The 24,846-nt window shown below is 44.9% G+C and overlaps 1 protein-coding gene across 1 annotated transcript; it reads left to right on the top strand.

Moving 5' to 3' along the window:
• The first annotated feature begins 749 nt into the window (after window positions 1-749).
• ST6GALNAC6 (ST6 N-acetylgalactosaminide alpha-2,6-sialyltransferase 6) lies at window positions 750-24,428 on the top strand. The gene is made up of 5 exons (XM_069986564.1): window positions 750-1,285; window positions 16,060-16,236; window positions 16,585-16,994; window positions 19,201-19,308; window positions 20,194-24,428. The coding sequence occupies exons 1-5, from the start codon at window positions 1,277-1,279 to the stop codon at window positions 20,390-20,392; spliced, it is 903 nt and encodes a 300-aa protein (XP_069842665.1). The 5' UTR covers window positions 750-1,276; the 3' UTR covers window positions 20,393-24,428.
• The last annotated feature ends 418 nt before the right edge of the window (window positions 24,429-24,846 follow it).

Here is a 24,846-nt window from a genome sequence, read left to right as displayed (position 1 = left end):
CTGGAGGGAAGATTACCAGCCGGGAGAAGACTTCAAGGTGGCCCAGGATGGATGGAGAGAGAAAGAAAAAGAAGTAAAAGACGCTGATCAGAGAAGACGCCTCCTGTAAGTCACTGGATGTAACTGCACTCTGTTATAGGGTCTGTAGTGATAGGGGTCATGGTGTGGCAGTATTATGTTATGGCATCATTGGTATTATCTTCCTGTTTTGTTCAGAGCAGTTTTGAGGTGATATGTAATCTCTGTATGGTGGTAGGAGGGTTATAAGAGGACTGAAGCATTACATGGCCCCTATTTAAATCAATAGGTGGTTTGTGTAATGCAGGACAGGACAGGTCCTCCAGAGTGCCAGACTTTCTTTGTAGGCCGAGATCCTGGGCCGTAGACTCCACTTTGTTAGGAATCAGCGGGTATATGTGCAGGAGCGGCCTGCGGAGTCCCTTCTCCTAATAATGTACAAATATGGAATGCGGACTCAGCTGGCTAATCCGGCTGCCCTGCACATTGCTATCACAAAGATACCAAACATTCCAAGTTTAAAGGGCAACTAAGAAGCAGACGTCTCCGCAATAAAGAAGGCGAAATGAAGAATTCATGTAATGCACCTCTACATGTAATGCACATTTCTATATCTTATATAGGGGGGGGGCAACGCTCCTATCTATAGCTCTGCACATGATTTCAGCACTACTGTAACAGCGATGGGCACTAGGACCCTGTGGTTGACTCGCCGCCTTCCACCGCTTCCATGTAGCAGCTGCAGACTTTAGCAATCTGCAGAAAGGGGGAGAGACCCTCAGACACAGGAGAGACCCTCATACACTAAAAGCAATGAGATCAGAGATCCAATGGAAAGGGCGATGACTGCAATATGACACACCATCTGCATGGGGGGATGTAAGTGACAGACTCTCCCATAGAGAGAAAGACCCCTATTCTGGATTGGGAGGCCTGACTATAGATAGAGACCCTCAAGGCTGGAGGAAGAAAGGAAGAAGAGCTCATCCGGGTGAAGGTAAAATGTGATCTTGGAAGACAGAAAAGAAGATATCCCCAAATGTAGCAGGATTTGCCCCTATGTTGCATAGAAGAGGGACCCCCCCTCTCCAATACTTAGAGACAGTCTCCTCTAGGCTGCTCATAGGTAGATGCACAGGGATGTCTCTGGAAGAAAAGGATTGATCAAGAACAAGGAATATCGTGACGGCCGGCACTCGGAGCTATCCTGACATCAAGGACCAGGCCTGGTGACCAGAGGGGACATCTGAGTGCTCTTATGGCCCCGGTAAGTGCAGGGGAGGGGGGGAGGGGAGCTGCGGCTGCAGTGACAGCTGTTCTTATATAATGAACCCAGATCATGGCCCCCCAGTCCTGTATTATGGAGAGTGGGTAATGTGCTGCCAGCTGGTCACCGCTGCCCGCAGAAAGCTGTCGCTATATTATGGTGACCGAAATATTGTGCTGCTGTCACTCAGCAAGGTGGTCTGCCGGTCCATGGCGGTGCTACGCATGTGTTGTTATGGTGGCCTGATACCATGGGAATGTGTATTCCTGCATTCCAGGTGCATCAATCCAACCATAGCTGAGTGCACCACATGGACCAGATGATACACCAACTAATGCAATTCTATGGGCGTCTCATAAGTAATAATCTTATAACAGGGCGAGTCCTTAAACCGAGTTGTAATAATCAATGGAAATCGAAAGAAGGAAAAGTTTGGGTAATATGAGATCAACGCTGCAATGATATAATGTGTCCCTTTAAATCAGTGTTTCCCAACCTGGAACTAAAACTTCCTTCATGTCCAGGCCTGATGGGGGTTATAGTTTTGCGACAGGTTGAGGAAACTGCTTTGAATGATATGAGGAGTAAAAATAATCAGCATTTAAAGGGTTTTTCCTGAGAACAGAGAACACTTGTAGGTTTCCATTAACTCTGTTAAAAGGGACTGTGTAGGCAAAGCCACCTCTGTATTGAAGACATGGAACAGGACCCCCTTGATGGGTTGGTGGGACCCCCAACAATCATAATTTCATGACATTTCACATTGGAGAAACTTTTTAATATTTACATTATCATATAGGAATACTGAGAGTTATAAAAGAGTTATAAAAGTCCTAACAAACTAAATACTAAAGGCCAGATCCAAGCTGCACATCGGCGCTCCTTTACATAGTCTATTACACCGGCTCTGTAATCGTGCGGTCGGGGCTGTGTGAACGATCGCTAGATTGCAGGGGGAGGGAGGTGGTTTATGGGTCAGAAGTGAGTGATCAGCCAATGAGCAAGTGCTTAAATGTCAACCCTATTACACGGGTTGATACCCTGGGCAAATAAGCTGCCCGTTAAATATCTTAAAGGGAACCTGTCACCAAAACAATGCTACCTAATCTATCAGCACCATGTTATAGAGCAGGAATAGCTGAGCAGATTGATATATATCTTTGTGGGAAAAGATTCAGTATAACTTGTAACATGTTGATGGGAATCCCAGATCATTCTGTGCTAAGGAGTCCAGTGGGCGGAGTCACTCAATAGACTGGACTCTTTAGCATGGAAACATCAGAGATTTCAATCAATAAATTACAGGCTCTACTGAATCTTTCCCCATAAAGATATATATCAATCTGTTCAGCTCCTTCTGCTCTATAACAATATGCTAATAGCTTAGGTAGCGTTTTCATGGTGACAGGTTCCCTTTAAGTGGCAATGACCTAATGGCAACAGCTTTTTGTAAAATCATTCTTAGGGCCCATTACATGGGGCGTTTACCAGCCAAGTAGGCTAATATTTCCCTAAAAGGGCCGGCGATCAGCCAAGTAATGTACAATTGTTTATGCAACCTGACATTTGAGCCCTGTAAAGGTTCTGCAAACGATTGCCGAGCTACAAGATCAGGGCTGGTTTCCTGCCTGTAGTAAGGCCGTTTAAAGGGGTTGTCTAGGCTTAGAAAAACATGGCCGTTTTCTTCCAGATTCAGCACCTCTCTTGTCCTCAGTTTGGGTGTGGGGCTTTTGCAGCTCAGTTCTACTGAAGTGAATGGAACTGAATTGTAATACCACACACAACCTGAGGACGGGGTGGCGCTATTGTCTTTTTCAGGCAAATAAGATGGCCGTTGTTTGATAATGGTGGTCGTTAAAAAGGATCATGATCATTTATAAAATAATGGACATTTTTTTTACCTAAAAAGACATGGCGGGAACATAGCCTTAATGAGGATTTGTTTTCCTGGGTCTCCTGGGTCTAGATAGATTAAATTTGTCTTTGTCAGGCTTTTTTTAAAGCCATAAAATAGCATTTGTTTGAGTTCTATTGAATTCAATAGCAAACTGACTGGTAAATTCCATCAAATAGGTGCAATGTCTTTTACGGCTCACATTTTTTGGGATGTTTTCATCTCAAAAAGTTAAGATCTGCTTTTTACCACCTGAACATGCTTAAATATTATAGATCTATTTTAGGTCTCCTATGAATGTGATTATATTGGATAAGCCTTCCCGAAACTGAGATTTCTGTGGCCTCCAGTAAGTGTATTGGGATAAAAAAAATTCCAGTGTTTCCAAAATAACAGATTATTGGAAGAATAATACCACATTAAATTCTTAATGACGCTTACAAGTCTAAGGCCTAGTTCACACGGAGTAAAACTGGTGGAATTCCGCCAGAATTCCTGCCAGCCTCCGTGTCATACTGGCAGTCTATGGAAGGATTGCGTGCCTCCTTTCTCCGCGCCTCTCCACTCGGAGGAATTGACATGTCTATTCTTCTGCCCGGAGAGAGGAGGCGCACAAGCCTCCCATAGACTGCCAGTATGACACGGAGGCTGGGGGGATTCCGCCAGTTTTAGGCTATGTTCACACTACGTAAAAGTAGAAAAAGTACTTTGTACGGAGTGAAACACTGCCTATTCTTCTATGGGATCCCACAAAGAACTGACATGTCAATTCAGTGAATTGCAGCCGCAGAAAGACCTGTCAGTTCACACAATGAAGCGAGCGGCTCCGGCATCAGAAAACATTTATCATTGGACAAACCCTTTTATCACATGATATAAGGATCTGCCCCAACTTAGGGCCAGTTCATACGGAGTAAGGCTATGTTCACATGGCGTAAGAGACCAGCCGGGTCACGGAACGGATCTCTGCAAAGATCATCCAAGCTGGTACTTAAGTACCATATGTCTCTTACCTTCCTCCTCTGTGCCGTTGGGTGCAGTTAGTCATTTGCTCCATGGTCCGTTAAGACCGCTGGGAGCACTGAGGCACCGTTAAGAGCAGTGCCCCCCCCCCCCCATAGCACCGATCCGCCCCTCACCAGCCCGCTCCTTTCTAATGATAATCAATGGAAAGGGCCAGCCAGGGGATCGTCAATATGGGGGTGGGGCAGTGCTCCTAACAGTCTTACCGGATTATGGAGCAAACAACTAACTGCACCGATACGGCGCCAAGGATGATGATAAGTGACATATCTTCATCCTTGGTGTCTCCTGCGCAGTTGGGACATATCCGCAGGTTAGGGTTGTCCAACCTGCTGATTGTTCCCTTTTAAATAATAAAAAAAAAAAACTAAAGAAGTGATACTTACCTACCCTGATCCCCTATAGCTGCTGATGGCTCCTGGTCCTTGCTTCTTCCTGCTCTCTGTGACACACCCTTCCCTATAGAAACCTACTGTAATCAGGAAGGGGTTATTAGCAGGGACTGCTGTCACAGTGGCAGCTGAGGGGGATCAGGGTAGGTGAGTATCATTTCTGTTTGATTTTTACAGTCATAGATTTCAAACAACCCCTTTAACATTGCTCTATCCAATATACACATAGAAAGAAGTAAATGTTTACGAGCAGTCCTGCAGTGTAAAGTATGAGAAAGGAAAGAGTTATATCAAAGTTATATACAGCTATGGAGGATGCACAGATCTAGCCGTGATCTGGTGGAGCAATAACCATAAGCAAATGAATAGCAGGTATCCATTACCCACAGGTAGTGCCTCACATATCCTACTTAGGAAAACAAGTGTGTATCCGCCTTAAGTAAATAACATTATTACTACTGTATGTGAGTAACATGCTAATACTATAATCCCTATTACCCACTAGTGTCTCCTGAGAGATCTCATTGCAGAGAAAATTACGATAATGAATCATAAGGAGGGAAGAGAGAAATAGGGGAGGGGGAGGCAACGCTATTACATAGTATTTTTACGATTATTATTGTAAGTAGCTTTGGGGGTGGGGGCTTAATAGAAGACGAGTGTTTATGTTTGCACATCCAGCCCTTACAACCGTTCTGTCCTGATTTGTTCTCTTTGCTTCTGGTCAATACGATCAATGTTTTCTTGTTAGGCTGATGGCTGTAGAGGAAAACGTGCGCAGTCATCACGCACTGCAGTCTGCTGAGGACGCTTCCTGCTCTTATGTAGATCAGGTCCAGGTATTTACATCTTGTATTGCTGCAGTTCTCAAAGTGGCCACTAGAACAGGTATGATAACCTGACACTTGTGTGCAGCTCACAGGTTAGCTTTACTGTGTAGACTGAGACAGAGCCAGCAGAGAATTTCATATTTAGTGACCGTTTTGACTGGAGACTGAAATGGTGATTGACACCCAGCAGATATTTCTGAAACTGATCTGTTGGTTGATGGTTATAGAAAAATACAGTTTTGCTGTGTAGACTGAGACAGAGCCAGCAGAGACTTTAAGATTTAGTGACGGTTTTGACTGGAGACTGAAATGGTGATTGACAATCGGCAGGTATTTCTGAAACTGATCTTTCGGTTGATGGTTATAGAAAAGTAAAAGATTGTCGGCAGAAAAAGACCACTTGGTCCAACTAGTCTTTTTAGTATTTCCCTTTTTATTATCTTAGGATATATATATATATATATATATATATATATATATATATATATATATATATATATATCCCAGGCAAGTTTACTTTCTGTTATTGTAGATTTACCAACCACATCTGCTAATCTCTCACTGTGTCCTCTTGCTCTTGATTTTTTTTTTTTTTTTTTTGCACATGATGTGTTCCCTATGGGATGGGGTAAGCCACAGCCAGACTGGCCTAGGGAATAACTAGCTGGTCAGTGGGGGTACCCCAATTAGAACGGAGGCCAATACCCCAATGATTCTTTTAAAAAAAGAATTGATGTTACAAACGTTTTGATGGGTCAGGGTGTGGGTTGTAAGGGAACGTCTCTCAGCACTTAGAGGGAAAGAAGCTGGAAACTAACCAACTGTCCTTTAAAGCAACTCTGTACCCACGATCTGACACCCCCCCCCCTTCCCCCCAAACCACTTGTACCTTCAGATAGCTGCCTTTAATCTAAGATCTGTCCTGCGGTCCGTTCGGCAGGTGATGCAGTTATTGTCCTAAAAAACAACTTTTATACTTGCAGCCCTGTGCCCAATGGGAGTATCTGTGCCTTAACTTTGCACCACCCCTCTGTCCCCCCTCCCCACCCTCTCCATCAGTAGGAATGCCACTGAAATATTTACTCCTGTCTGAACATTGCACAGCTGCTTAACAATCCAGCCCATGTGCCGGGCTGACACAGGTGGGGAATAGGAGACAATCTGCCTGGAGCATTCCTAATGATGAGGAGGATGGGGAGGAGGGACAGAGAGGTTATGCCAGCCTAATGCATATACAATCTAGGCCACGCCCGTTGGGCACAGGGCTGCCAGTTTGAAAGTTGTTTTTTAGGACAATAACTGCATCACCTGCAAAACGGACCCCAGGACAGATCTTGGATTAAAAGCAGCTATCCGAAGGTACAAGCGGTTTGGGGGGGGGTCAGATTGTAGGTACAGAGTCACTTTAAATTCAGATCAGCCAACAACCCGAACTAACCAACCAATTTTAGTAAGAATAAGTTTGGAGAATATGAAACAAAATTAAAAGTGTCTCTTGTCTCGGTTGGGTTCTGGGTATTCAGACCCCCACCAATCGCTAGATAGAGACTGGTACAGTAAGGAGAAGAAAAAAGTAAAAGGGGTTGTCTATAGAAAACCCAGTTAAACTGTTACTGTCCCTGCTGGCCCCCTATTAATTGTTAGACAGAGCTGAGAGAACGTTATAGTGAAGGGCAGGAAGGAGTGTTAGGCGTTGTCTATGATGAAACCCTTTAAAGTGTTACTGCCACTTAAAGTAAAAACTTTTCATATGTCATACAGACGTGTTTGTAAGTTTTGATTGGTTGTGGTCTCAATGATGAAACCCCCACCGAGCTGAGAGAAGAGCCTGGCTAAACGCTTCACTCTTACCATCTGACTGCAGGAGATGGTCTCCTATGTAAGTCTATGAGTCCTGTCTCCTGCAGTGAATAGAGGTCACAGCGAGCTAGGGAGTGAAGGGCTTGTCTGTGTGCTTCTCCCAGATCTATCTAGCAATCAGTGAGAGGGTCTGACGCCCAAACCCTGAGGTGAGGGACCCTTTAAAATCACCTACTCAGCACTACGAAGGGTTAATGTAACATAACCAGGCAGGTTTATAAAGCCGGGAGGTCTCTCATTTTTTCATACTCTCTTACTAGATTTGCTTTGTTACATCGGGTCGCTCGTTGACCTAAATTTAAAGGACAATTGGCCGCAGTTTTCTGCCTTCTTCCCACGATCCCCTCAAATGACTAACAAGATTTTTTCTCCTGAATGGCTTGTGAAGATCTTATTAGTCGCTGTGCGCTGGCCGTTTGCTGAAAGGCGCGGGGTACAGGCTGGAGAGCTGGAAGTCACGGTGTGAAGCAGATTTGTTCCGGGCACGGCCAGCCTTTCAGAGCAGCGGGAAAACATCAAGTCAGATATGTGTGGAGGAGGCCGGCCGCTGTGTGCAGGGACAGGCCATGGCCACTCTACATCGGAAAATGCCACTCTGTTCAATGGATTTCTTATTCTCGCTTTTTTCCCTATAAAAAGTAAACTAAAAGTCATCAAAGGGAAACTCCAGGATGTGTTCAGGATATCTGATGTCAGTAAGTTATACAGATTTGTAAATTACTTCTATTTAAAAATCTTAAATCTTCCAGTACTTATCAGTTGATGTATGCCCTGCAGGAAGTGGTTTATTCTTTCCAGTCTGGCACAGTGCTCTCTGCTGCCACCTCTGTCCATGTCAGCAACTGTCCAGAGCAGTAACAAATCCCCATAGAAAACCTCTCCTGCTCTGGACAGTTCCTGACATGGACAGAGGTGGCAGCAGAGAGCACTGTGTCAGACTGGAAAGAATACACCACTTCCTGCAGAACATACAGCAGCTGATAAATACTGGAAGACTTGAGATTTATTAAATAGAAGTAATTTACAAGTCTATACAACTTTCTGACACCAGATGACTTAAAAAAAACATTCCCCCCCCCCCACCGGATTACCCCTTTAGGGTGCCTTCACACCTACCGTATCGCAGCAGATCCGCAGCAGATTTAACTAAATGAATGAACACAGCATCAAATCCGCACTTACAAATCTGCTGCGGATCTGCAGCGGATTTGACAGTGCGTATTTAATGCTGTGTTCATTCATTTACTTAAATCTGCTGCGGATCTGCTGCGATACGGTAGGTGTGAAGGCACCCTTAAGGGGGTTCTACCTCTATAGACACATAAAGGGGTACTCCAGTGATTTTTTTTTTCCTTTTAAATCAACTGATGCCAAAAAATGCCAGAGATTTGTAATTTACTAATATTAAAAAATCTCCAGTCTTCCAGTCAGGAACTGCCCAGAGCAGTAGCAAATTCCCATAGAAATCCTCTACTGCTCTCCTGACTGGAAGGAATACAGCACTTCCTGCAGGACATACAGCAGCAGATAAGTACTGGAAGACTGGAGATTTTTTTTAAGTAAATTACACATCTCTGGCACTTTTTGGCACCAGTTCATTTGAAAGAACTTTTTTTTTTGCTGGAGTACCCTTTTAACCACTGTACAGTCACTTCATTCATTGTCTATGGGAGTAGAGCGCTCAGCTACCTTCAGCACTCCCAAAGACAATGGTGTGGCAGTCGTGTCCTGTTCTTCAGATCAAAGGAGGTTCCAGCGGTCAGACATGTTCTCTATCCACAGGGTGGGGGTAATTGATGATATCAGGTATCGGGAACCTGCTACGATGTGTGATGCACCCCCGCGGTGTTATGGAGGTGATATGGCCGGTCTCTTGCTAGGTGTTGAATTGTGACGCGAGCTCTATGGTGGTTAGCCGAGATGTAGCCAGCCCTAGGGTGTTGTGTCGTGACGCCAGTGCCGGTGGGGCACACAGGTATGGGGGCACACCTGCTTTTATTTTGAAGGGCCGGATACAACTTGTTCCCCTGTGGTCAGTGACCTGCCGGGCTTCTGCGGGGTCCCTTGGGCTATTGTCACAGTGGTCCGGAGTGGAGTAATGACCCACCCGGACTATTGCTACTGCCATCCACAAAAAGGGGAAATATCCCAAGGATTGTGTGTATACTGTGTTGGTGTGGGGTGAGGAATCACAGAGTCACTTTACCTTAATAGTAGTTAATCTTGTTTACTCTGAAGATACTTGTGTGCAGCAGAACATACAGCTTTACCTTGACAGAACACTTTACACTTAATAAGACACTTAATAGTTCAGGATCTAGATCTGTAGTGAGAGTATAGAGAGTGGTACAGTCGTGCCGACTGGGTTACGTGTTGAGAGGTACAAAGAAGAATCAGAGGAGCAGAGAGGAGGATGTCGTGAGAGTCCCAACCCATGTAGCACTGTGCTCTGCCGGGATGTTGAGGGATGAGGTAGTAATAGTAGAATACTTGTGCCTGTGCATCGATTCTTGTCGGAAGGAACCACCTATTGTCCTACCAGTGTCGGGGGACCCGTCCTAGTGGGTGACACAAGCCCCAGAAGAATATAAGAAGAAGATACTATCATTGGTCCACAGATCCATGTGACATATAAGCAAGCAATAACCCTTTCCATATTTTACATGTGCAGCAACTAAGTACATATTCTTACAATAGCGACATCTTGTGGCGAAACTTTATCACTACTACATCACCACTTACATACAGAAAAGTACAGGCTTTTGCAAAGGGTGTAACCAACAGCAACACCGGATGATGGGGATTATAGTTTTGTAACCACTGGAGGGCTGCAGGTTTCCCATTCCTGGTCTATAACCCCTTTAAGCACTCAAGCACAGTATGGCGGCACACAAATCCTGCAGGTACTCTGTGTGCTGCCATACAATACCTCTAGGAGGCGCTGTATTCTGATCTATATAGAGCTGTAATACGACCATGTCCATGACCATATCCTCCAAAAGGGCAGCAATATAATACAATAAACAAGCACCTTCTCGTGTCTTATACTTCCTTCTCTGCCCTAAGCCAGTGTTATCAGAGTTTCCGGACCGTGAGACGTCAATGTCTACAATATTCAAGTAAGGTATGGCTCACGTAGTAGGTGGGCGGCCATGAATTACTGCAGACAGTGAGTGACCCTATTCCCACCTCCTCAGCACTACGCTGAATTACCCCCAATATCCTCCTCTTTAGCTCAGTCACGTACAGGTTGTCAGGAAGGATGATACAAATTTACCTTCGCCTCGTATTCCCATACCTCTACTGCATGCTCATTACTTCGAGGGGAAAAATCCCCCCCCCCCCACACACCAACCTCTCATCTGTCACTATTACATACAGTGGATCCTCAGCATCTTGCTTCTTCTTCCTTCATCCCCATGCACTCATCCTCCCCCCCCCCCCCCCCTCCTCGTTCCCTCTCGTCGGCTTCGGAAAGAGGGGAGGGGGGGTACAGACTTCAAGCCTTCTGATTTTGTTGCCATAGTAACACATTCAGCTTCTGTTCACACAGTATGAGGCTTCTGCAATACAATAAGAAAAGTGTTATAATGAGAGGTAGGGAGGGACCACTGCATTGCAGACTTGGGGTAGGAGAGGGTAAGAAGGGGCAGGATGGGCTGGTGGGGATGAGTACACCTCTGCAGCTCATGTCTTTAGCGTATACACCTAACCCATTGCTTATAAATCAAGTAGTATTAGAATTTTTTGGGTGAAAATTATTACTTAAAGTAGCGTGAACTCCTTCTGCAGATGGGACTTGGCTGCCGGAAGGGGAAGGAGACTGATTCTAACCTGAGTTGGCCCCAAATAATCCTTGTCTCCATATATCCCTTAAAAAGATATTGCTCCGTGTCATAAAGACAACTATCAGCCGAGAAACTAGCAATTAAAGTATATAGTCAGGGGGGCTGAAGTGTTATCACCTCCATTATACCTGTATAATCATCATCTGTAACTGTGGTAAGAGTCACTGTATACCCCTGTGAAGAGCCTGAGTGGAACAGTCCATGCAGCTTCATCATACATTAGGTTCTGCTGCTGGCTGAGAAGAGCACAGAGACACATGTGATTTACAGAGGGTCACTATGAGATCATGTGACCCAGATCAGTTTAATAACTTTCACATTCTTCTTATATGCAATGACAAAAGGTGTGGTTATTAAGTCACACGGATATATTTGACAAAACATGATTGGATACATTTGATCTCTAGCCATATTTGGTATATTATAAGTGCGCAATATATTGTTATATATTGAATTTTAGTTTCTTCAAACTTCCTTTGTCAACCACACAGGAAATGTAGGTTTATGGAGGAGGCATAATCTTGCACTGAGCTGTTTCAAGCAAAAAGCATATCTGATATATTCATTAAGGATTATATATAAACTGATTATGGGATTATATAAAATCATGGCACATTGAAACGTTTTCATTTTAAGCTATCCCCAGACCCTTGACATATATATATATATATATATATATATATATATATATATATGTATATATATATATATATATATATATAAAATGACTAGATGTATAAGAGATGAAAAAAGAAATTTGTAATTTACTTCTATTAAAAAAAAAAAAAATCTCAAGTCTTCCAGTACTTATCAGCTGCTGTATGTCCTGCAGGAAGTGATATTCTCCCCAATCTGGAGTGCAGGAGAGGTTTTCTATGAGGATTTGCTACTGCTCTGGACAGAGGTGGCAGCAGAGAGCATTGTGTCAGGCTGGAAAAAATTCACCACTTTCTGCCAGACATACAACAGCTGATAAGTACTGGAAGACTTGAGATTTTTTTAATAGAAGTAAATTACAAATCTGTATAACTTTCTGGTACAGTTGATTTGAAAGAAAGAAATATAAAAAAAAAACAACATTTTGGTGAATCACCCCTTTAAGCCATGTATAATATAGAAGGATTTGTGTCTTTGTATTAGAACATCCCAGAGCTATACTTTGCTGTCAGTATGGGTTAATTGACCAATGCTTGTGCTGGGACTTGTAGTGTAATACAGATGCAGATTTCATGCTCTTGTAATGCCTTATATGTTTATATGGTACAGTTTCAGCCCTGCACCTGCGAGCCGTAAGAACAGCATAGACCGTCAATAGCAGTCAGACTGCGTTATAGATGAGTAATACAGTGTAATAATGGGTATATACACTGACCTCACCACTCCTACAATACCTGACCCTTTCTATACCTACCCACGGATGTGACCGATAATCATATTACTCAGCGGTGACACGGCCATTGTCTATGTGTCCGTTTTATCACCGTTAGTACCATCTAAGTGCAAGTTCTCACCAGGGGAGATGGTAGAGATCAGAGCAAAATGTCTCTCCTATATAGAGTGTGTTTAGTCAGCACAAACAGTCCATTAGTAAAGTGTACAGGGATGGTTGTATATCTTCACGTTGATGGGGTTGTCTCGCTACGAATAGCTATCAGGGTAATGACCATTACAGCAATGGCTGCCTGCACCTGCTTGCCTTAGAGTGGTAATACATAGGCAGCTGCAGCAGCAGGCGTGTATTCATTGCTCCACTATGGTATCTTATATACAGCTCATTTTTATATCACATGACATGAATTCCGTGTTTATTTTTTTTAAATCAGCTTAAGGGTTCCCCTTACACTACGTTTTTTTGGGGCTCCAATGCGGTGCTAGACATTTTATTCATACGGTTGCTGTTTTTTTTTTTTTTGCCATTTTTTTCTAGCGTTTTTGGCTTAATGTGTGAATTATCTTTCTTTGTTGTTTAGCCATTTTTGTGTGCTGAACTTTTTTTCCCTCTGCCATCACATGACCTAGCTGCTGGACCACAAAAGGGGACAAAAATGCCAGAAAAAAACCCCAAAGTCTATGGGAGAAAAAATGCCACCCCCTCAGCCTGCTGCGTTTTGGAAAAACTGCCATAGAGCCATAGAGGAGAGAAAAACACCACCCTCCAAAAAACTCCATGCCGATCATAAACTTCCATTCACCTCCATATAACATCTGCCCGTTGGCGTTTTTGCAAAAAAAAACAAAAAAAAAACGCCATTGTGTTTTTATTGGCGTTTTAGTGGCAGTGTGAAGACAGCCTAAAGGGAGACTATCAGCAGGTTTGTCCAAATGTCCCTGTAGCGGCCTAGGTGGTGCCATTTTGCAGTCATTTGTTCCTAAATTCTACCTTTGGTGCACTGGGGGCAACTGTGTTCCCCGATTAGCACTAGAACAAGCCTTGCTTGCATCATGCATAATATGTGCTTACTAATAATTATCACAATGGGTAAGGTAAGGTACTATGCACTCACCACAAATGCTGCAAAACGATCCATTTATTGTAGAAATCTTGTTCACATGAACATAGGGGGGGGGGGGGGAGAGGTGTAGGTGCATTCAGGCTAGGGCTGGGCGATATGGCCTAAAATGTATATCACGATATAATTTGATGCATGCACGATATAACGATATATCACGATATATAAAAAAATTTTTGTGTGTATACTCACCCCCCCCCTTGCCAGTCATCAGCCTTCCCCTGTGCCAGTGATCAGCCCTCCCCTATGCCTTCAGCCCCCTTTGTGCCAGTTATCACCCCCCTTGCCAGTCATCAGCCTTCCCCTGTGCCATCAGCCCACCCTGTTCCAGTGATCAGCCCTCCCCTGTGCCATCAGCCCCCCTTGCGCCAGTCATCAGCCCCCCTTGCCAGTCATCAGCCTTCCCCTGTGCCATCAGCCCACCCTGTGCCAGTCATCAGCCCTCCCTTGTGCCAGTTATCACCCGCCTTGCCAGTCATCAGCCCCCCGTTGCCAGTCATCAGCCCCCCGTTGCCAGTCATCAGCCCCCCCTTGCCAGTCATCAGCCCCCCCCCCCCCCCCAGTGCCAGTCATCTCCCCCTCAGTTTTCCAGCCATTTCATGTGCCAGCCATCATGTCCCCCCAGCCAGGGCCATCATCAGCCCCATGCCAAGCCATCTGCCGCCCCCGACCCCTCTGCTACTTACCTTTCCTGCAGGGCTGGCTGATGGAGTCCGCAAGGCGAGACGGGCCGCGTCTTCTTCCCAGCATGCACTGGGAGACCTGACGTCACACGCATCAGCGCGCTAGCGCGCTGACGATGCGTGAACGGAAGGCCCTGCAGCGCGGTACCACGGAGCGGTAAGTGAGAAGCTTATTCACTACCGCTCCGTGGTATATCGCGATATGACGATATGCCAAAAATCTATATCGTCAACCGAATTGATGACGATATTTTGGCATATCGTTTATATCGCCCAGCCCTAATTCAGGCGAATGACAGCTTTTGCGTATAGTGGTGCTTCGAGGACGTATGGACAAACCTGCTGATTGTTTCCCTATAATATATGTGATCAGCAAATGAACCAGCCATTGCTAAGTTGTGGGTTTATTACACAGGGTAACATGGTCCTAGAAGATTGCACTGACTGCCCTATGACTAAAACCATCTCTCTATTAGTAACTAAAGTCCATCATGTTCTTTGGTCTGGTGGTTGAAAGCTCATAGGGGGAGATTTATCAAAGTGGTGTAAAGTAGAATTGTCTTAGTTGCCCCTAGCAACCAATCAGATTCCACCTTTCATGTTTCAAAGAGTCTGTGAGGAATAAGAGGTGGAATCTGATTGGTTGCTAGGGACAACTAAGACAATTCTACTTTACACCAGTTTGATAAATCTCCCCCGTACTGTCTTCAAAAAGGGACATTTCTTCTTCTCCCCTATATGCAATTTTCTGCTCATCTATTCAAATCAACTGGTGACAGAAAGTGACATTTGAAATTTACTTCTGTTTAAAGAAAAAAATAATCTAAATTTTACCAGTGCTTATCAGCTGCTGTATGTCCTGCAGGAAGTGGTGTATTCTTTCCAGTATGACACCGTGCTCTCTGCTGCTACCTCTGTCCATGTCAGGAATGGTCTGAAGAAGGAGTAGATTTCTATGGGAATTTGGACAGTTCCTGTCTCGCATAGAGATGTCAGCAGAGAGCACTGGAAAGAATTCCCCACTTCATGCAGAACATATATCAGCTGATAAGTACTGGAAGACTGGAGTTTTTTTTTTAAATAGATGTAATTTACAAATTAATATAACGTTCTGAAACCAGTTGATTTGAAAGATTTTTTTTTCCGCTGGATAATTGTTTCTATATAAACGTCATTTCTTTGCGTCAGCATCTTTTTATAGTCTAGATGGATTTCCTTTAATGATGTACGACGTGTAATACTGGGCACATGCTATACGGTGTACAGTGGCCTCCTGCTGCCTGATGCACTACACATCATAACCCGGCCATATATCGATTAGCATCAAGTGCAGTCTGTCCAGGAGACGGTGTGGCGGTTGCATTACATACAGTGTTGTACGCCCAAGCTTTCCTATTGGGGTGGTTGTCATCCAAAGTTGCCATGGAGGCGACCTTCAACTGCATATAGAAATGTGTGAGCGCTATAGATGTCACGGGTTAAAGGTTTATCTCGTTCTTATGTAGTATCCGCCTAATAGCTGTGCCCTAAACCATAGACATTGGTTCATGGGATCCAATGACAGGTCTAATATCTATGAGGGGGTCTTAGTAGACTCCAAACTAGGATCCTACTGGATGGAAGAAAACAATCTAATCCACCCTCATGGTCCTCCATTGAAGCTAACTAATCCTCTGTCCATCTACAATATGGGGTGATGCAATGTATTCTAAGGTTTTCTCCTCTTCTCCGCAGGGTCGTACTGCTGTTCTCATTCTGATCTTCGCCCTTGTCACCTTCCTCATCATTCTAAGCTCGAATAACTATGAGGAACCCTTCAACTACAAGGATCTGAAAATCAAACACCACAACCCACCCAATATAAGAAAATGGGGGCTGCAAGATGGATACATCCCCGTGTCTGGAAACAAGGTGAGATATGGAGGGTGACAGATCTCAAACCTCTAGATAGATGGTGGATATTATATGAGCATGAATGAAGAGGTCGTAATTGTCCGGTCAACGGTCCATCCACAGTGTCCGTGGCGGGATCAGGACAGTGATGGAGGATCTGTTGCATGATGGGAATTGTAGTTTTGCAACAGCTGGAGGGCCGAAGGTTCCCCATCACTGTCCCGATCCCGGCATGGATACTGTTGGATGGACCGCCATTGACCTGACAAAGATGTATCCTGCTTTATAGGCTCCGATAGCATCAGAAATTGCACTGGTTACTAGTAGCCATTCCACAATCTTACTATGACTTCTGATCTCTCGTAGACTCTTCACACCAAGTGCAGCAGTTGTGTCCTGGTCACCAGCTCCAGCCACCTGCTAAACACCGCCCTGGGCCCAACAATCGATCAGTCAGAGTGCGTAATCCGCATGAATGACGCCCCCACCACCAGCTACGAAAAAGATGTGGGCAACAAGACGACCTTCAGGGTGGTGGCCCACTCCAGCGTGTACCGGGTACTGCGGCGACCCCAAGAATTTCTGAGCCGCGCTCCAGGACAGACTCTTCTATTCTGGGGCCCTCCCATCAAGATGCAACAGAACAGCAAGGCCAACTTGTACCATATTATCCAGAGAGCCAGCTCGGCCTTCCCCAACGTGTCCGCTTTTGTTTTATCTCCTCGGAACATGGCACGGTTCGATGAGCTGTTTCGGGCAGAAACAGGAAGAGACAGGTGGATAACATATGAATCGTAATGAGATGTATAATTACTTTATGTATTGAGGATCTAATATCTTCAAAATTAATGTTGGGGTGGTCGGACCCCCACAGGCAGCTATGCCAAGCAGTTGGTGAACATGCTATGCTATAGTCACGCTGGCATCTACCATTAGGTAGGTCTTCATACACAATAAATATTTGTTATCCCCATAGTTAATGGACATTCCCATCTTATCCCTCTTCCTGAGAAGCTTATCGGTGGGGGTCCGACCACTGGGACCCCCTCACTGATCGCAAGTATGGAATGCACCAATAGGTGGCCATTGCTCCATTTATTCCCTAACATTTGCAGTGTTCGGCTGCCTCCTGACTTGAGCAGTAGCTGTTCTTTGGACCTCCACTGATCAGCTATAATAAAGAGGTTGCCCAAGAGGATAAAACATGGCTTCTGTCTTTTTTAAACAGCGCCCCCCTTATGCATGGTTTGTGTATTGCAGCTTGGCTTCATTATAGTAATTTGGGCTGAGCTGCAATAACAAATGGACAGGTGGGGCGCTGTTTCTGAAAGTAAGCAGCCATACTTGTATCTTTCACTATTGCCAGGTCACAGCTAAGCCACTTCTCTCACTGCTGGCAGTAATGGACGGGTGGGAGATTCCACATCCAGCTTATTTAGATAGTCAATGTCAATTCTAATAAATTGTAGTTTAGCTCAATTCGTCCCGGAATCGTGTTAAGTAGAGTATCCAATGTGTGACGGGCTGAGACAGATTGGATACACCAGCCGGCGGCCGATCCTGACAGTTCTGATCTCTGGTAATTATTGGGTACAAGGCCAAAGCCTCCCACCACCCTATGTAACTGTACTCAGTGAGTCACTAAATTAGAAGATTATTCCTTTGGCATTGGTTACGTAGAGCTAACAAAGTCCTGTATGCCGAATAAATTCACAGTCTCTGTTCCTGCCGGGGACACTATAAAGCTATCCTCATTACCCTCACTAATGCCCGCCTCATAGGATGTCATGTGACCTATCAGCAGGGTACCCAGAATTAACCTATTAAGGTGCCTAAAGGCTCAAAAATGTTTCAAAAACTTATGGATCGGTTGGGTTCAACATGTCCAGAAGAGCGCGGCTGCACTGTAGAGTGTGTCCAGAAGAGCGCGGCTGCACTGTAGAGTGCGTCCAGAAGAGCGCGGCTGCACTGTAGAGTGTGTCCAGAAGAGCGCGGCTGCACTGTAGAGTGTGTCCAGAAGAGTGTGGCTGCACTGTAGAGTGCGTCCAGAAGAGTGTGGCTGCACTGTAGAGTGCGTCCAGAAGAGCGCGACTGCACTGTAAACTGCGTCCAGAAGAGTGTGGCTGCACTGTAGAGTGCGTCCAGAAGAGTGTGGCTGCACTGTAGAGTGCGTCCAGAAGAGTGTGGCTGCACTGTAGAGTGCGTCCAGAAGAGCGCGACTGCACTGTAAACTGCGTCCAGAAGAGCGCGGCTGCACTGTAGAGTGCGTCCAGAAGAGTGTGGCTGCACTGTAGAGTGCGTCTAGGAGAGTGTGGCTGCACTGTAGAGTGCGTCCAGAGTGTGTCTAGGAGAGTGTGGCTGCACTGTACAACTTTCAAGTCATAGACTTCTATGGAACTATATTCTAGCAGTCAATGCCTTATTTTGTATAGATACTTTTTTTTATACTTTTATGAATGTGACAGAAAATTCTAGAATAATTCTAAATGACTGCACCACAGTCTACATGAGGCCCACAGGGGGTGATGTGTGGGCGGCATTAACACTGCAAATGATCAAAGTTTTGGGTTTTGTGGTAATAAGGGAGGTGATAGAGGGAAGCCCTCCCCCCCCCCTCTAATGCCCCAGATGGGAAGGTGGCGGCAGGCACAGCCCTCTATTCTGGAGAACCGCAGGCATCCATTGATTTCAACGGATAACCCACTGATTTCCACAAGTGCCTTGTAATGCAGCGCTGCAGGTAACAGAGCACGTGAATGGGGAATCAAGGCTTTACCACTTATTTGTAAGGTTGTTAGATGCTGGCATATAGAGACATTATCCTGTTCTCTATCTGTAACACCAGTGAGCATTGATGTAGAAAGAATACAGTAGTTCTTGAGCACTTTACTGCGGCACCATCTTTAAGATGATAGACGACACATCTCTCTCCAATATAACCAATGGCTTCTTCATTGACAGAGAATGTATTATTTCCCCCAGGGAGAAGTCCCATTCGTGGCTGAGCACCGGCTGGTTTACCATGGTTATCGCGGTGGAGCTGTGTAACAAAGTCCACGTATACGGAATGGTGCCCCCCGACTACTGCAGGTGAGGGAGACCTTGAAATGTCAGATTAACCCCAGATTAATGTACGGCTCCATCCGTAACCTGGGGATTTATAGAACTCTGCGTGCTGTAAAACAATATTGTAGAGGTCAATAGGATTTATGACTCCTTAGGGCATTGTACTGTTCCGACCACAATAAGTAGATGTAAAGATGGAGTAACAGCCGTGCAGATTTATAGATGCAGTATAATGTTTATACAGGCGTGTGACCAGTCATCTGTATACAGGGGTCTGGGGTGGGGTGGGCAGCTGTTCAAAAGCATGTGTTATATTGTGATCAATAATAATGGCTAATCATCTGGCAGAGATGGATCCGGCAATATGTCGGCACTCTACTTATATAGGTGTTGGATCTCTAGAGCGCTGATAGTGTACAGTACTTGTTTTTCAATGCCCCATCTCCCACCATCTATAGGAAGATTGGATTTTAGTGCAGCAAGTCATAGATCAGTGACAGAGAAATTCTGTCTCCTAAGTCATCCTGCAGAGTCTCAGTGCATTCCTATGAGATGCAGCTTCAGTCTATCTCCTTGTGATTGGTCTCTTTAAGTCACCTATTACAAGGAGAAGACATGAGAGCACAGCATCAAGCAGAGACAGACGGCGTTAGTGAGGGGAGGCTTTCACATTTTTACCTCTACGTCTGTTAACAATCTGTCAAAAAGGGGTGCCGATGTGCAGCCAACATGTTGCCAATAGGCCATAGGCTTGAATAGGCTAATTGTTGTCTAATTTTGAACGTGTTCGACTTTTTCCCAAAACTATATGGTTTCTGTGTGGGCAACCATGTTTTTGAAATACACCCAATCAGCATCCAGTCTCTACAATGATAATAGCATAGAACTGATTTCTCTTTCTATTTCCAGTAAACGTCAGCATAAGATGCCATATCACTACTACGAGCCGAGGGGGTCAGACGAGTGTACCACGTACATCCAGAACGAACGCGGCCGAAGAGGCAATCACCACCGCTTTATCACCGAGAAACTGGTCTTCGCCCGTTGGGCGTCTGTATATAACATCTCCTTCTCACACCCTGAGTGGTTCAATGATCCAGACAACTAAATAGTGGTGTATATGTCTTGTCTGTCCCACTTCACTGGTCTCCCGGTGTAGAATTAAGTTCTCCGCAGCTTTAGACAAAACTGGGTCTAGGAATTACTTACGTGCCACCAAGTATGACGTCTGACTGCTGGAACCGGTGACTTTTGTAGACTGGTGCAATGGCGCGCCGTACAGATCTGTAAGCTGAGGGCGATGGAAAACTCCATATGTCTGACATCATAGTGCCACAGATGGTAGATGGGTAAGCATTGAGTTGCCCTGGCTGGAGTTTAGCGTTATTCTCTACTGTATTACGCCACTGTAGACTAGGAATGACACCATGGAAGGTGCTTAGTATTAGGTTCTGAAATCTTGATGGGTATGTGGCTAATAAGAAGTCTGTGGTCCCCCTACCTTCCTCCTCTGTGATCCTTACTTTGTTGCTGACACTCCATGCCTGCTGTGATGTTACATGATGGGAGTCGGCTATGTACCTGTGTGCATTATATAGATACGGACAATGATACAAGAATAATTATAGCATGGAAAGAAGGCAGCAGACCACCATGGGAGGGAGAGTCCCTGAAAGGGTAAGGGTCATCGATAAAATACTCAACATGTAGATGGTGGATCTTAAAAGTAAGGGTTTACTCACCTTGGACCCCCAGGTTTCTGACCAGGATTGGATCTTACCTTAGGAAGGCAATGGATGGAGGCCTGTAAAGAGCTCATAGATATAAGGATCCGAGAGTGAAAGTCTTGAGTAGACGCATCCACATTTGTTCCATCGAACACTTACATGCAGATACTCATTTCCCGCATAGGTCTAAGCACAATGTCCGCTTCTTGCATCCCAACATGTCCGTCATAGGAGGACATTTTGTTGTAGCTCAGGTGTCCTCCACCACATAGAACGCTCAGTGTTAGGTATATTTTTTCTCTGTACCAACGGAACATTAAAAGACTGTGAGTAATATTTTATAGAAATGGTTAGGCCAGGTAATGGTTGTATACAGAAACCACAAGTCGGCAGATGCTATATACCAAAGCGGGGCTAGTATGGAAGAGACTATGGCGTATAGAACTGTGATCATTGTGGGGTATCAGTCTCTGGGGATGCTAGGTGAGTGCTCTGTAATGGCCATGTGTATGGCCAGCTTACGCTTGTTGTTTTTGTTTATTGACCTAAGGTGGCAAGACTGTCAGGGCATTGGGTTCGGTAACTTGGTGAGGTCTTGGTAGGGCCACCTTAATTCTGCACTGTGCCTACAAGAAGTATGAGCATTGCCTGTTGGCACATCACCAGGAGGGCTGAGGATCTGCCAAATAAATACACAATGCCTGCCGCATTACCTGGCTATCTGACGGGGCAATGCCCCAGTGGCTGGATAGGCTTATGTTTATAATGGAGCACTGAATTCTGTCCAGTCTTGCCTGCAGTGCTTCTCTGGTCCTATGTCTATTGTTGAGTGTATCTAAACAATAATGTAGTCCCTGAAATGGGTCACATAGTCCCCATAGTGCATCCAGAGATGTGCCAACTATAACTTCCAAGAGCCCACAAGACTATGATTATACTTTCTGCAGATCAAAACCACAGCATCAGAACAGCGCCCCCTAGAGTCTTTGCTTGTATCCAGTGGGGTACATGTACCAAGTTGAGAGCTGACCTGTTCGGATTCGGCAACGTTCTTCTATGCGTTTGGCATCTGGACTTCCGGCAGCTGGAGAAGTTGAATACCGCCCCAGGGCTGCCATAAGAACACAGATACAGCCTATGGCCTATGGGTGTATCCATATTTTCCAGGACTCCCTAGGGCGGCCACCAGTAGTCAAATGCCAAATGTTCAAGAGAACGTTGTCGAACCCAAACAGTTCAACAAGTCTGATCAACACCATCAAGAATCAGGGTTCTAGATCAGGACGTGATTCCACTACCATCCAGGATGAGGAGGACTGTCCCATGTAGAGTACCTGCTCCCATCACAGTGGTATACTGTATCCAGGGGGCAGATTGTACATGTACGAAGGGCATTGTGAAGGGGGCACTGGTGCCATTGGTAACTTTGGTGACCCCACATTAGGTCCAAAATTTATATGGTTAAAAAAAGACACATGTCCATTAAGTTTAACCAGTTTATTAAAGGGCTACTGGTTTCAGAAAGTTATGTAGATTTGTAATTTACTTTATCTTTTTAAAAATCTCAAGTTCCAGTATCTTCCATTCTTCCAGTACTTATCAGCTGCTGTATGCCCTGCAGGAAGTGGTGTATTCTTTCCAGTCTGACACAGTCCTCTGTGCTGCCACCTCTGTCCATGTCAGGAACTGTCCAGAGCAGTAGAGGTTTGCTCCTGCTTTGACAGGTACTGACAGTGGTGTCAGCAGAGAGCCCTGTGTCAGACTGAAAAGTATACACCAGTACCGGAAGACTGGCGGTTTAAAAATAGAAGTAAATTACAAATTTATACAACTTTTTGAAACCAGTTAATTTGAAAGAATTTTTTTTTTGCCCCTTTATTGTTGGTTCTCTATATGAGGTCACTGGTTGCACTGTAAAAAAATGGGAGTGATTGTGGTCCTGTAGGTCTCATATATCAAGTGCAGAGGTGTCTATTCTATAACATAGGCTTTTCTGTACATAGACACTTTAGTACATCCATCATATACTATGATACAGTCTCCCTGCACCCTATCCCAATACCGCCTATGTAATACCGCCATGGCTCCCCTCAGTTATTACCGTTAGGCTAAACCCTAACATGCTGCAATGTTCTGCACTGTATTCCCCGACCCACAATCATTGGTACCAAATCAGTAAAAACGTTCTAGTGTGACTGCAGCCGCAGCCATGGACGATTGCCTGTGTGTCCGCCCTGTGCCAAAATGTAACCACAGACGTATGAATATATCCTCACTCTTGTCTTTACGTCATTGCCACATATTGCATCATAAAAGATCAGAACGTGCCAAACTAATATCGCCTAGTGCGGGGCCCGAGGGGGCGGAGCATGACACAAGCATTCCCTCTGTTGTTTTCTTTGAACACCTGGGTCAGGCTCCGCCCCCTCAAGCCTTTTTTATTGGGTGCAGATATTTTTTCTGGAGAATCCCTTTAAGAAAATGGACTAAAAATCATTGTTCGATGGCTGCACATTGCTTTGCACAATTGGGTGTGTGTGGCTGACAATGAGTCCATGGGGGCTTCACTATAGAGACTGCCTAGAGCCCCCACTGATATAGATATATATATATATATACACACACACATATATATGAGCCCTCCCTAGTCCTAATGGAGATCCCTATGCAGTTCTTGTGCACAGTACTGATCAATATCCTATCCAAGAAATCACCTTGATGGCTTGATTGGCATGAGAGCCAATCAGATTGTGTTTTCCGTTCCAGCTGCTTTCTGATTGGCTGTTTCAGAGTCAGTGTTGACACATGAATGATTTACATTTTTGAATTTAAACACATACCTCCCAACGGTTCCATCTCTGATAGGATGGGACTGCAGCAGAGAGGCGGGGCTTATGCATATTTGCATATAATTGGGCGTGTCTATTCCCTTTTTTTAGGGGGACGTTCCTATGAAGAAGTGGGAAAGGTGTAAGTCGTTCCCCGATACATGTGATGAGACCGCAGCCTTATACTCTGCTATGTAGGGCATCGGAAAATCCAAAAAGTTTATTTTACTACTGTATTTTTGGAAAATTGGTAGAAAGGTGAAATAAATAAACCCGCGTGAGGCGAGATGAGGCGCGGTGAGATACTAAACTGAACACGGGTGACATGCTGTTCATGCGCTTTTATAAAAACCAAGCAAAACATGTACTGGTGAAATGTTGGGACGTCCAGAGTCCCGCTGTATACTCCATCCGTATATCTTGTCCTGAAACTTCTCGGATCGTCTTAGAGAATGTGTGGCATGTCGATGAGTAGATTGCTAAGATAATTTTTTTAATAAAAGGCTGAAACTGTGACAAAAAAATATAAAGAATAAATTAGGTGTTGGATTTCACAGAAGAAAATAATAAATCTAATTTTAATATCAAATCTGGTCTGTGAGTCATTGTGGTGCTGGGAGAGTATTCTGGTATTATGGGAGAGACTGGCCCGCTGGAGTGCCCGAGGATCCTGGCTTCTTCTGGCTAAAGGATGGACCCCCTAGTAACTTTGGCGCTCACTACGAAGCCGTGATTTACAGGCAGGCGGCTCCAGGTTTTTATGGGAACTCGGGCGACAGAGCCTCATCGGGCCCCTCATCCACACACTATGCACATGAGACACCACTAACATACACAAACACATATTACTGACACACACTGACTAACCAACTGACACTGACTGACTGACATTGGCTGACACAGACACTGACTGAGTGTCACAGACACTGACTGACACACACTGACACAGACACTAGCTGACTGACCCTGACTGATGCAGACACTGATACAGACTGACCATGACTGAC

This window comes from Dendropsophus ebraccatus, chromosome 10, assembly GCF_027789765.1.
Source record: "Dendropsophus ebraccatus isolate aDenEbr1 chromosome 10, aDenEbr1.pat, whole genome shotgun sequence".
Lineage (NCBI taxonomy): Eukaryota > Metazoa > Chordata > Amphibia > Anura > Hylidae > Dendropsophus > Dendropsophus ebraccatus.
This window is presented reverse-complemented; position numbering and strand designations above follow the sequence as displayed.

What these genes read in the sequence shown, in the direction of transcription:
- ST6GALNAC6 (XM_069986564.1), top strand. An exon ending in TCCCCGTGTCTGGAAACAAG is followed by an intron (nt 16,237 to 16,584) that starts GTGAGATATGGA and finishes GATCTCTCGTAG; the next exon opens with ACTCTTCACACCAAGTGCAG. An exon ending in GTGCCCCCCGACTACTGCAG is followed by an intron (nt 19,309 to 20,193) that starts GTGAGGGAGACC and finishes TTCTATTTCCAG; the next exon opens with TAAACGTCAGCATAAGATGC.